Raw genomic sequence first — 12,807 nt, 5'->3', positions numbered from 1 at the left:
TCGAGTCTTGGCCTTCTACCTGCAGAGGACAAGACTGATCAGGAAATATCCTAGATTGTTTATCTCAATAGCCGAGACAGTTAAGGGGCAGGCAGTTTCCACAAGAGAATCTCCAAGTGGATTTTGCAGTGCATTACACTCTGCTATCAGTTGTTGGGACTGCCTCCACCCCTGGGTGAGGGCCCATTCCATGAGAGCCCAGGCTTCGACCATGGCCGCACACCACAATGTGCTGCTTCGGGTCATATGTAAAGCGGAGTATGGAATTCAGTACATATCTTTGCTATGCATTATGCTTTGATGCAGAACTCTGTGATGGATGTTTCACTGAGCACAGCTATCCTGCACTCAACCATTGCACCCTCCTTCTCACACCCTCCTCTGACTTAGATACTGCTTGTTAATCAGCCTCAGTGGAATAAAATAGGGACCATCACTTGAAAAAGAAGAGGAGGTTACTTACCTATAACTGGAGGTTCTTCGAGATGTGTGGGCCCTATTTGTATTCCACTTCTCACTCTCCTTCCCCTCTGCTGGGAATCTCTTGGATTCATGGTGGAGAAAAAACTGGAGATGAGGTCGGTCCACCCCTACCCTTTATCACGTCAGACAAAACCATAAGGCAAGCCACAGGCAAGCGTGCGGACCAATGGACACAACTACTTTAAAAATCTCATGTGTAAACCCTCTGTGGGATACAGAAAGTGACCAAACATCTTGAAGAACCCCCAGTTACAGATAAGTAACCTCCTCATTTCCCAATCTAAGTATAGGGAATGCCACAACTACCAAGATGAAAGTAAATACTGCAGTGCAGTAAAACATCTACCTATTAATGGAATAATTTTAGGTGAAACAGATCTGGAAGTTTGTTTCTAAGAATAAGCAGTAGTTCACTATTTGTTTATAGCATAGCATATAGAACATGCACAAGGTATTTTACAAATCATATTTTAAACAGTTTTTAGTAAGTCAGTGGAAGCTGAAAATTTAATTTGCACCTCCAAAGTATTCTGCATTCTCTATTTGTCCATACCTTGGTTTAGTTATTGTAGTGTTGCTCTGGCCTGCAAGCATTTTTTTTTTATTTTGAAAAATAATTATTTAAGAGCCAATTTTGAAAGTAATAGCACATGTAAATAATTACATGGATTTGCTAACAGATACTATAGAAGGAATTTAAAAAAAGAAGTGAAAATTTGGACCTTTCCAAATCTGACAGTTTCCATTTAAATAAGTCTTTATCAGGGACTCTATTGAGAAGAGGTAGAATATAACAAAGATCATTCAAGGTAAGATATTATATGATTCTTACATATAACTAAAGTTACATTCTCACATCATTTGCTTTTTCCCCCTCCCCTTGCTGTTTCTTGTGTTACCTTGCCAAAGCTAACTGAATGTATAAAGCCTCTTTTCCATATCCTACTTAATTAGACCCTGATCCAGCAAGCATTTACACTTGTGCATAGTCTCATTGGCTTCAGTGATAATACTCACATGCTTGATGTTAAGCAGAAGCTGAAGTGTTTCAGGATCAGGGCCTTAGATCATCTACAGTACACTTATACTTCCATCTGTCAATGATAGGAAATATAGCCAAGCTCTTCCCATTTCCCTCAGGCTCTTTTGATTCCTCTTTTGAAATTGAGACATTGCTTAATCCTCTGCTACTTCTCTAATTCTGTTTACCACTCCCATCCTCTCAAATGTTTCTCACAATTAAAAAAGGAAGAAGTAGATATAAGGAAGAAAAAAGAGAAACTTAAAAAGAGGGAATAGAAAAATATTTGGTATCCATTGATGTTGTAGACTCCATGTAGTTCAGATCCCATAATTCCTTAGTACACTGTTATTAAAAACCTTAATACAACTTAGGAACATCTGCAACCAGTTTCTTTCTAGAAACTATCTGGTTTATTTAGCTGTGGCAAGTTTTACAGATCTTTTGGTGAACCTACAGTCCTGGTGAACCCTGCCTAAGTAGTGATAGGATAACTGTACTAAGCCAAATAGCAGCCCTGTCTGCTGGATGTGAGTTAATTCCCAGTTAGAGTTCAGAATCAGCTCAGGGAAGTATTTCTAGATGAAGCTGAACTTATTTAGGCTCAGCACTCTATGGTTGCTTCCACATTGAGAAAGACAGGGAGTGTCAGTAAAACGTAAGAACTACTCTCTTTAGTATATCTATTTTGTGTTTTGGAGTTTAGTGCTTGTAAAGCTGCATGGAAGAAATGTTACAGAGGCTACGTTTACAATGACGGTGGCAAAATCGCCACTGCCAGATCGATCTTTCAGGATCGAATGAGTGGTCCCCGCTCAATCGATCAGGAAGTCGACTGAGTAAGTCCACCCCCTCAAGTAGCGTAGCGCTGAGTGAACAACGCGCAGAAGGGAAGCTGAGCAGTCAACGTCAGTTACGCAAACTACTCTGCGTAGTTTGCTTAACTCCCGTCGACTGCCGCCGAATCGCGCGGTCATTGTGAACCAACCCTAAGTCTGTATCACTTTAGTAGACCAGATCCCCTGAAATAAACCCAGAACATGGGAGAGATTCATTTGTGTGTTAATCCAGAGCCTCAACTGGTCTGGCAGTCTTGCCATTCTAAAAGTATGCTGTATATTTTCTTTTTTTCCTTTCAGTTTGTCATTTCTCATAGAATCATAGAAGATTAGGGTTGGAAGGAACCTCAGGAGATCATCCAGTCCAACCCCCTGCTCAAAGCAGGATCACCCCAACTAAATCATCCCAGCCAGGCTTTGTCAAGCCGGGCCTTAAAATCCTCTAAGGATGGAGATTTTACCACCTCCCTAGGTAACCCATTCCAGTACTGCACCACCTCTTAGTGAAAAAGTTTTCCCTCATATCCAACCTAGACCTCCCCCACTGCCATTTGAGACCAATGCTCCTAGTTCTGCCATCTTCTACCACTGAAAACAGCCTAGCTCCATCTTCTTTGGAACCCCCTTTCAGGTAGTTAAAGGCTGCTATCAAATCCCCCCTCATTCTTCTCTTCTGCAGGCTAAACAAGACTAGTTCCTTCAGCCTCTCCTTATAAGTCATGTGCTTCAGCCCCTTTATCATTTTTGTTGCCCTCCGCTGGACTCTTTCCAATTTGTCCACATCCTTCTTGTAGTGGGGGACCCAAAACTGGACATAATACTCCAAATGAGGCCTCACCGGTGCTGAATAGAGGGAAATAATCACTTCCCTGCTGGCAATGCTCCTACTGACGCAGCCCACTATGCCATTAGCCTTCTTGGCAATAAGGACGCACTGTTGACTCACAGTGACTCAAGAGATTGTTGTCAATTCTCTGGAAAAAAGATCATTGTTTCATTGGAAACAATGTGCTCCTGATGCTAACTGTTCAGTTGAAGCCACAGTCCTCTCTTTGGATTTGACCATGTGAGGTGCTCAACAAATTGAGCATCTCACAAGATTGAGCTGATGTCACATCACATTTAATTATAGGGAAGATTAATATGATGTCACAAAGAGAAGACTTTGACTTCAGTTGGGAATAAGTAGCAGGAACAGATGCTATCTATAGTAGATACTGGGCTAGGCTGCCTGAAACTAAACACCTATCCCCTCAACCAAGGGGGGGGGGGTGAAGAAACATAAATCCCAGGTCATAACTGAATTTGAAGGACAACAAAATAAGAAAACAGGAACAGGAGTGATGGTCAGATGGCCAAAACAATGGATCCAAAGGGGAGCATAAAGCATAGAACTCTAGACAGTAAGAGATGAGCTTTTAAAGAACAAAGATCTATTTTTCAGGTAAATATAACTGGTAATAAAAATTAGGAAAGAGAAATACAAAAAATAGAATATGTAGGCAAAATTGTATATAGAGTCATCTCAGTATGTTCTATGAGACTTCAGTGGGCCTCCACTATGTACATCTAAACCCTGATTTTCTAAATCACTCTCAAAATCTCTTATTCAAAATTCACTTTGGGGGTAAGGGTACCACTAAGTACATATTTGTGTGGCACCTAGCCCACTGGGTACTTGATACTGATTGGGACCCAGAGATACTACTACAGCACAAATAATAAATCATAACATTGAAAACCTTATAGACTCATAGACTCTAAGGTCAGAAGGGACCAATGTGATCATCTAGTCTGACCTCCTGCACAATGCAGGCCACAGAACCTCACCCATTCACTCCTGTAATAGACCCCTGACCTATGACTGAGTTATTGAAGTCCTCAAATCATAGTTTAAAGACTAAGGTACAGAGAATCCACCAGTAAGTGAGCTGTGCCACATGCTACAGAGGAAGGTGAAAAACCCCCAGAGCCTTTGCCAATCCACCCCAGGGAAAATTCCTTCCCGACCCCAAATATGGTGATCAGTTAAACCCTGACCAAGTGGGCAAGACTCACCAGCCAGACACTCAAGAAAAAATTCTCTGTAATAACTCAGAACCCACCCCATCTAACATCCCTTAACAGGCCATTGGCATATCTACCACCAATAGTCAAAGATCAGTCAATTGCCAAATTAGACCGTCCCATCATAACATCGCCTCCATACATTTATCAAGCTCAGTTTTTAAGCCAGCTAGGTTTTTTGCCCCCACTGCACCCCTTGGAAGGCTATTCCAGAACTTCACTCCTCTGATGGTTAGAAACCTGCATCTAATTTCAAGGCTAAACTTCCTGATGGCCAGATTATATCCATTAGTTCTTGTGTCCACGTTGGCATTGAACTTAAATAATTCCTCTCCCTCCCTGGTATTTATGTTTCTGATGTATTTATAGAGAGCAATCATATCTCCCCCCAACTTTCTTTTGGTTAGGCTAAACAAGCCAAGCTCTTTGAGTCTCCTCTCATAAGGCAGGTTTTCCATTCCTTGGATCATCCTAGTAGCCCTTCTCTACATCTGTTCCAGTTTGAGTTCATCTTTCTTAAACATAGGGGACCAGAACTGCACACAGTATTCCAACGCCTTGTATAATGATACTAACACCTCCCTATCTCTACTGGAAATACCTCATCTGATGCATCCCAGGACCTCATTAGCTTTTATCACAGCCACATCACATTGGCGTCTCATAGCCACCCCGTGATCAACCAATATGCCCAGGTCCTTCTCTTCTGTCACTTCCAATTGATGTGTCCGCAGCTTATAGCAGAAATTCTTGTTATTAGTCCCTAAATGCATGGCCTTGCACTTTCCACTATTACACTTCATCCTATTTATATTACTCCAGTTTACAAGGTGATCCAGATCTTCCTGTATGATATCCCGATACTTCTCTCTATTAGCAATACTTCCCAACTTTGTGTCATCCGTAAACTTTATTAGCACAGTCCCACTTTTTGTGCCAAGGTCAGTAATAAAAAGGTTAAATAAGATTGGTCCCAAGATTGATCCCTGTGGCACTCCACTAGTAACCTCCCTCCAGCCTAACAGTTCACCTTTCAGTATGATCTGTTGTAGTCTCCTCTTTAACCAGTTCCTTATCCACCTTTCAATTTTCATTTTAATCTTCACCTTTTCCAATTTAACTAATAATTCCCCATGTGGAATTGTATCAAATTCCTTACTGAAAACTAGGGAAATTAGATCCACTGCATTCCCTTTGTCTAAAAAGTCTGTTATCTTCTCAAAAAAAGGAGATCAGGTTGGTCTGGCATGATCTACCTTTTGTAAAGCCACGTTGTATTTTATCCCAATTACTGTTAACCTCAATGTCCTTAACTACTTTCTCTTTCAAATTTTTTCCCAAGACCTTATATACTACTGAGGTCAAACTAACAGGCCTGTAGTTACCCGGATTGCTTTTTTTCCCTTTCTTAAAAATAGGAACTATGTTAGCAATTCTTCAAGCGTACGGTACAGCCCCTGAGTTTACAGATTCATTAAAAATCCTTGCTAATGGGCTTGCAATTTCACGTATTAGTTCCTTTAATATTCTTGGATGGAGATTATATGGCACCCCCGATTTAGTCCCATTAAACTGTTTGAGTTTGGCTTCTACCTCAGATGTGGTAATTTCTACCTCCATATCCTCATTGCCATTAACCACCCTACCACTATCCCCAAGCTCATCATTAGCCTTATTAAAAACGGAGGCAAAGTATTTCATAAAATTGGGGTTCTAGCGTACCCGAGATGTTTGTAAAATTGGTATTTATCTGACAGTCCAGGCTGTGCTTTTCACATTTTTCTCAAAATTAAATTACAAGATGCATCATTATGATGTAAAGATCATTTTTAAAGCTTCTTTAATCATTTTATCAAAAGAGCTAGTTGTCGTGTTTCTGTGTAGGATATTTTTCTCTTAATTTGTTTAGAACGGAATCCTTCTCATAGTGTGAGAGAGATGACCTAAGACATAGCTCTTTGTTTCTCTAAGAAAGAGTGGAAAAGGAGATTGTAACATATTGTTTAATATCAAACTAATCTGCCACCTTCAAAATTCACTGTCACTACAGGCAAAATGGTCAAGGTAACATAAGGAATCTAGTCACTGTGTTTCTTTCCAGTGGTGAGCTGTATAGTTCTTTTTGTTTGTTTGTTTTTAAATTGCAACATCCATTGACGTTTACTGGCCTCTCCTGGCCATTTTGCGGCAACAGTTTTAATCCCTTAACTTTGTGGAAAAGTCTACTCCATATTGCTTGTCAAGTGTTTTCATTTCAGCAGCTGTGATCCTGTCTTTTCTTTGTGTTGTCAAAATACAGCTCTGGACTCTGAGCACCGTACATTAACAAGTGTTTGTTTATCAAATTCTGCCAGAAGCCCTGTGATGCTGCGATCAGAAGGCTCATACTCTATGGGAGGGAGACATTCATCCACGGACTCCAACAAAGCCTCAAGTGGAGATGTTTCCCCGTATGACAACAACTCCCCGGTACTGTCTGAACGGTCACTGATGGCAATGCAAGAAGATGTTGCCCTCAGTTCAGATAAGCTATACAAGGTACCTGAACAGTACATGTTGGTTGGCCATTTGCAATCTAAATCAAGAGAGAATTCGTCTGGATCATGGGCTGGGAAAGGTAAAGTAGGACCTGCACATGTTCTTTTTTCTCACTGAATGCTGTTTGTTTCACATGCTGTTTATAAGGATGTGTTGTGTTGTGTGTTATTTCTCCCCCTTGTGGCAGAATCATTTCCTCTTCTTCAGACCTACTTATCCAAGAGTGTGATTTCCCTCACCATAGTTGAGCTGTGATGAAAAATGGGTCCATATAGGATCCTGTGGAGCCCTCCCCACCACGTAATAAAGGAGTCACTATTTGTTGACCTTGAAGCATTAAACTAACCCTCTATTTTTATATATCTGACAACATGGTGCGTGTGCAACTAGGATGGTGAATGAGTGCTATGTGTCAAGATTAATATAATGGAGCAACAGAGTACTTTCATAACAAACAGTTGACATCTCTTCCATGCTGGGCCATAAAGCTCTGCTCCTCAACCCATGTTTGTGTGCTCTGCCAGCTGCCCCCATACCATTATACTGTGTTTGTGCTCTTTATAGTGCAGTATTTCCCAAACTCTTGAAAGCTGAAGCCACCATTTAGGAAAGTAAAACACAGCACACACGGCTCTTCAACCCTGCTGTGCTAGCAGAATAGTGTGGGGGGAACCTTGCACTTCCACTGTCCTTCATATCCTCCAAAGAGTGTTCCACTCTGGCAGTTATAGTGCAAACCTTGCCTTACTGCTTGTAACCAAATGGTACTCTCAGCTGTGATGGTTAAACACTTTCAAGTTATAAATTCCATTTGGTTGATGATTTTCTATGAAACACTACAGTTCATACTGTAACAGTGGTATGCTACCAGCACTCCAGAAGACTCTTCACAACAAAATTGCAGAGCACTTGATGGGTAAACTGAGGAAATATAGAGATATGGGGCATGCTTTTCACCTGCTTTTAGGTGCCTAAAATGCTAGATGGCCAGCTTATGTGTCTCACTCCCGTTGAAATCAATGGGAATTTGATGCCCCTAACTCATTTAGGCACTTTTTAAAAATTCCATTAGGCATCTATCTGCATCTTTAGGCATTCCCATAGCTTTAAAATCTGCCCTGATCACGTTTCCATTAAGGCTTAAGCAGGAAATTATGTGCCGAAATTATGTTCTAGAGCTTTGTATGCATAGTAATGATACTCCACCCTGAAGAATTTCCTATCAAATGGATTCAGAAAAAAAGCACAGAATGATCATGATCGGGTGCAACATACTGATGTTATATTGCATCAATGCACTGATATGAGATAATACTGCATCATAACAACTCAGCTTCATCACATAGTGATATATCATCGCAGTGCACACCTTGTATACCCATCACTAATTGTTGTTTGAATTTCTGCCTCTCCAAGGCAGTATCTCCTCTCCCGCCTTCTTCCCAACACCACAATGTGTTCTTCTGAATTTCCTTTCCTGTTTGTTGGCCTCCCCAACTGCTGAGTGGGCTTTGTCACTCTTTCCATACGAGGTTACTTTTTTGTGGCCCAATCTTGCTTTCTTATTCAATTTTTCCATTTAGTTCAATGTGACAACACACTTATGGAAGATCCCAATTCTACAGTGGACTCCATGCAAAATCATGGGTCTTCTCCATGTGGAGCTCATTGCAAGATTTGAGCCTAAAGAACAAGATTTGGCTCTTTGTCTCTGGTGTACAGGAAATCCAGCTATCATTATGTTTGCTCTTTAATCTTGTGCTGTTGGATAACGTTTTACCTTTAATTTATTTATTGTTCAATTCATGTGTTTCCATTCAGTGCTTATAAGGGATCATGTCATGGTCTTTTACTTCTTCTGTAGATGTTCCAGAGGATCATTTCAATATCTGGGGTACTTGGCATTCAACATTGAAACGTGGCTCCAAAGATCCAGGAATGACAGGTATAACATTTCTTTGATAGTTTTTAGGCCCCAATCTGACAAAGGCAAAGCATGTTCATAGGCTCTATGAACTGAAGCCAAGAGGACTACTCATGGTGCATAAAATTAATCATGTGCATGCATGTTTATAAGATCAAGGGCCTTCATTTGTTTGTTTTCAAATGGTGAATCTTCATTCTAACACAGAATTAGGGTTTGTTTGTTTTTTAACAGTTCCTCTGCTTCCCATTTTGTTTTTTCACTTTACTATTTTACAAAATATTAGCTAAAGAGAGGCACAGCAATTATACATATATGGCAGCATTTAAAAATGTGTCACAAGGTAATGTAATAGAAATTCATGCCCCATGAATAAAGGTACGATTCTGTCATGGAAGTCACGGATTCCTTCTTCTGGGGCAGCAGCAGCTATCAGCCCGCAGCTGCCAAAACAGAGGCTGCCCTGACAATGGGTTTCAGCTGCCCAGCAGCCTAACAGCTGATCTGGGGCTGCAGCTGCTTAACAGCTGATGGTGCAGCTGGGAGGCCCACCTAACAGCTGATCTGTGGAGGCTGCTGCAGCACCTAACAGCTGATCACCGGGCTCGAACAGCTGATGGGCACTGGGGCCCCCGAAAAACTGAGCAGTGGTGGAAGCTGCCGCCAGGCGACCCCCAAACAGCTGGTGGGCAGAGGTGGTGGCTGCCTCCCGGGTCCCCCGACAGCTGATGGATGCCCCCCCCAAACAGCTGATGGTGGCAGCTGCTGCCTAGGGGCCCGAACAGCAGACCAGCCCCCAGAACAGCTGATTTGGGGTGGTGGTGGAGCAGCTGCAAGGCCCTGCAGGGCTGTCTGTCCCCTAGTCATTACTATTTTACTGTCTTTTACTATTTTTAGTAAAAATCAGGGACAGGTCACATCTTCTGTGAATTTTTGTTTATTGCCCGTGACCTGCCCCAAACTTTTACTAAAAGTAGCCAAGACAGAATCTTAACCTCACCTGGGAAGCAGAACTACAGAATTGAGAGGCAATGTGTGCTAGCGGCTTAAGCGCAGCCCTGGGAGGCAGGAGACCTGCATTAATCCTGGCTCCATCACAGACTGGCTCCCTGCATACCATGGGAAAATCCCTTAACTGCCTGTCCTCAGTTTTTCTTCCCTCTGCATCTACCTCTCTTCCCAGGAATGTTGCATAATTAATGTTTTTAAAGCACTTCGACGTTGTATGGCATTATGTGAGTGCTAAATATTAAAATCCCCAGCTTTATATAACAGGCACAGTACAGATAATACACGTCCAACACCGCCTTTGCCAATATAATGCAACAAGTTAATGGTTAATTGTAAAATGGTAATGTGTCATATCGATGTTCTCTGTTTTATTCTGGTCCCCAGGTTCATATGGAAACATTTATGAAAGCAGCTCGTTACGGCCAGGACAGTGTTCTCTTTCCCAAGGGAACCTATCATTGAATTGGCCTCAATGGCAAGGGAGTGCCACAGAATTGGACAATGGGAAGCAACTAATCCGAAGGAGTCAGACTACTGCTGCCATTCCTGAATGTAGGGCTCATCCCCCAGTGTCTCGTGTTTGCAGTACTCCGCAAATCGAAGGTGGCAGGAGGAGTTCAGACCAGTCCAATTCAAGGTCTGAGCAGCATTTGACTTTAAGTAGCGAAGAGGACCTTACGGAGCATGATTCAAATGTGGGTTGTTTCCCAAGCACAGCTAAACCTTTCTACCTGAGACAAGAAGATATAAGTAGAAAAGAGAGGCCGCCACCCCCTTATCCGGGCCCAAAAAAACAAAGTTCTGCATTGTCCCAACGACCAACTGTCTCTTCAGCATTGTGGAGACTACAAAGACCAGAAAAAAGTTTGGGGACCATAGCAGCAGGAGGGCCAACAGCTGAATCAACTGACAAATCCACCTCCAGTCAGCAGTGGCAGGCCCCACAGAACAAAATGGGTAACACCTATTCCACTCCAGCCAATAATCAGAACAATAAAAACGTATCAGGGCCAGACTGGCATGATTGGCAAAGAGAGCGATGGCAAATTTGGGAGCTTTTATCAGCTGATAACCCAGATGCCCTCCCTGAAACACTTGTATGATCAGACTCTGACAGAGAACTGCCATACAAGCCTACACGTCTCTTGAATAGGAAAAGAATAGTGACATTGGAAAAGTTTTTGTTTTATACCAAGTACATTTCATTAAATTTTTTAAAAACTTTGTTCACTTTAAATCTTTAATAGCACTGTCAAGCAGTCCATTTACAAATACAGTGTGTTCCTGTTTCATAGCAAGCTTTTAAGAGAGAAAAACAAGATGAAAATTTCAGTCTCCTCTGTATGCATAAACTGTGTGTAAGATAAAACTATTGCTTTGGTGTTGCTAAGGTGTATTTATATGTCAGCAGTTTTGATGATTGTTTATTCTGTAATGGGTTATGTATGATAATCATATATTATGTATTCGTATACAGATGACAATCAATCAGTCAGGACTGCTTTTTTTTTTTTTTTTTTTAAATCACTGCACTTACTTATGTTACCATGATACGCGTTGGAATTCTATAGAAAGTGCACAAGCTGGTTTCTGTGCTTTTAAACAACTTGTTAATGGGGGGAAATGTCCTTCTTCTCACTGCCTATAAAAAACACTAAAAGAGAATGAAACATGAAAAGCCATATATTTTATAAGGGTAGTAGTAAGCTGGGGGGAAATTATTTACCAAATATTTTTTCTTGTAAATATAAGTTTGTGAACAAAATTTAAATTTGATACAATGTTATAAAATAATATGTTTGTAGATTCTGGTAGGAAGCAATTCAGCTGATCAATCTAGAGTAACGTTACGCCTAAACCAAACTAACAGACTTAGTACAAAAGTTCACCCTCCCATTCTAGATCAACTACAATCTTATATTTACAGTATATAATATATAATACATATTTATAGGTGTCTGATTTATGTATTGTTTTAAAACAATGAACTGGAATCCAAATTAAAAAAACGAAATAAGGCATATAATAGAAAGAAATATGGTTTTTCCTTTTAAAACAATTAAATAAATTGAAATGACAAGCATTTACATGAAGTTTCATAAAGGCGTCACATGCAGTGTTTTAGACATGAATATTACATTTGGAGAAGTTCACAGCTCTTTGTACAAATATTGGGGAAATGTATTTTTTTCTTCAATAGCTATATGTTACATTGTTAAATGTTGCTGTTACACAAGTTCTGGCGTTATTAAACTGCAAAACGTTTTATGACCAGCAGATGGCGATGTATTTCAGTATTTTAAGAGGTTTTTTTCACATAAGGGGAAATGTATCATATAAAAAGATTTTTATAAAACATGCTAGTCTTAATTTTAATGAAGTTGAATACTTATTCAATGATGTTGTCTTGAAGTTCTATCTTGTGCCATAATGATGGAATAAAAAGCTAAGCAAAAGCATTGCGGTATTCTTTTCTCTTTTGGTGCAGTAATGGTTATAATAAACCCTCACAAATGTCAGCGACTTTTATCACCACTGGGTAAAAATTTCAAAAGCACCTAAGTGACTTAGGAGCATTTCCAAAAGTGATGTAGGAACCAAGTCCTATTGATTTTCAATGAGACTAAGAGCATGTCTACACAGCAACTGGACACCCTTGGGTGGCCTGTGCCTGTGCCGACTTGACCTCACAGCGCTGAGACGGCAGGGTTGTTTCCTTGCTGTGTAGACACCCAGGCATGCCTGGAGCCTGAGCTCTGGGATGTTTCCACCTCACAGGGTCCTAGACCCTGGGCTTCAGCCTCACCTCAGAAGTATACACAGCAATGAAACAGTCCCACCACCTGAGCCCTGCAAGCTCGAGCCAGCTGGCATGGGCCAGCCACAGGTGGTTTTTTGGCTGTGTAGACATACCTTTAGGCTTC

The 12,807-nt window shown here is 41.0% G+C and overlaps 1 protein-coding gene across 3 annotated transcripts in view; it reads left to right on the top strand.

Annotated features, from left to right (window-relative positions):
• The window catches only part of LOC137156293 (rho GTPase-activating protein 6-like), a 255,156-nt gene extending 242,824 nt beyond the window's left edge, over positions 1–12,332 (top strand). For all 3 annotated transcript variants that reach the window (XM_067553019.1, XM_067553020.1, XM_067553021.1), the window contains 3 exons: positions 6,765–7,027; positions 8,813–8,893; positions 10,268–12,332. In XM_067553019.1, the coding sequence (XP_067409120.1) occupies positions 6,765–7,027; positions 8,813–8,893; positions 10,268–10,986 (1,063 nt within the window). In that variant the 3' untranslated portion in view covers positions 10,987–12,332. The remainder of the gene's footprint in view (positions 1–6,764; positions 7,028–8,812; positions 8,894–10,267) is intronic.
• Positions 12,333–12,807: the final 475 nt, after the last annotated feature.

The sequence above is a fragment of the Emydura macquarii genome, unplaced genomic scaffold (assembly GCF_026122565.2).
Source record: "Emydura macquarii macquarii isolate MOO-44397 ecotype Brisbane River unplaced genomic scaffold, CSIRO-AGI_Emac_v2 contig_1424, whole genome shotgun sequence".
In the NCBI taxonomy this organism is placed as follows: domain Eukaryota; kingdom Metazoa; phylum Chordata; order Testudines; family Chelidae; genus Emydura; species Emydura macquarii.
Note: the sequence above shows the minus strand (reverse complement) of the source record. Positions and strands in the feature narration are given on the sequence as shown.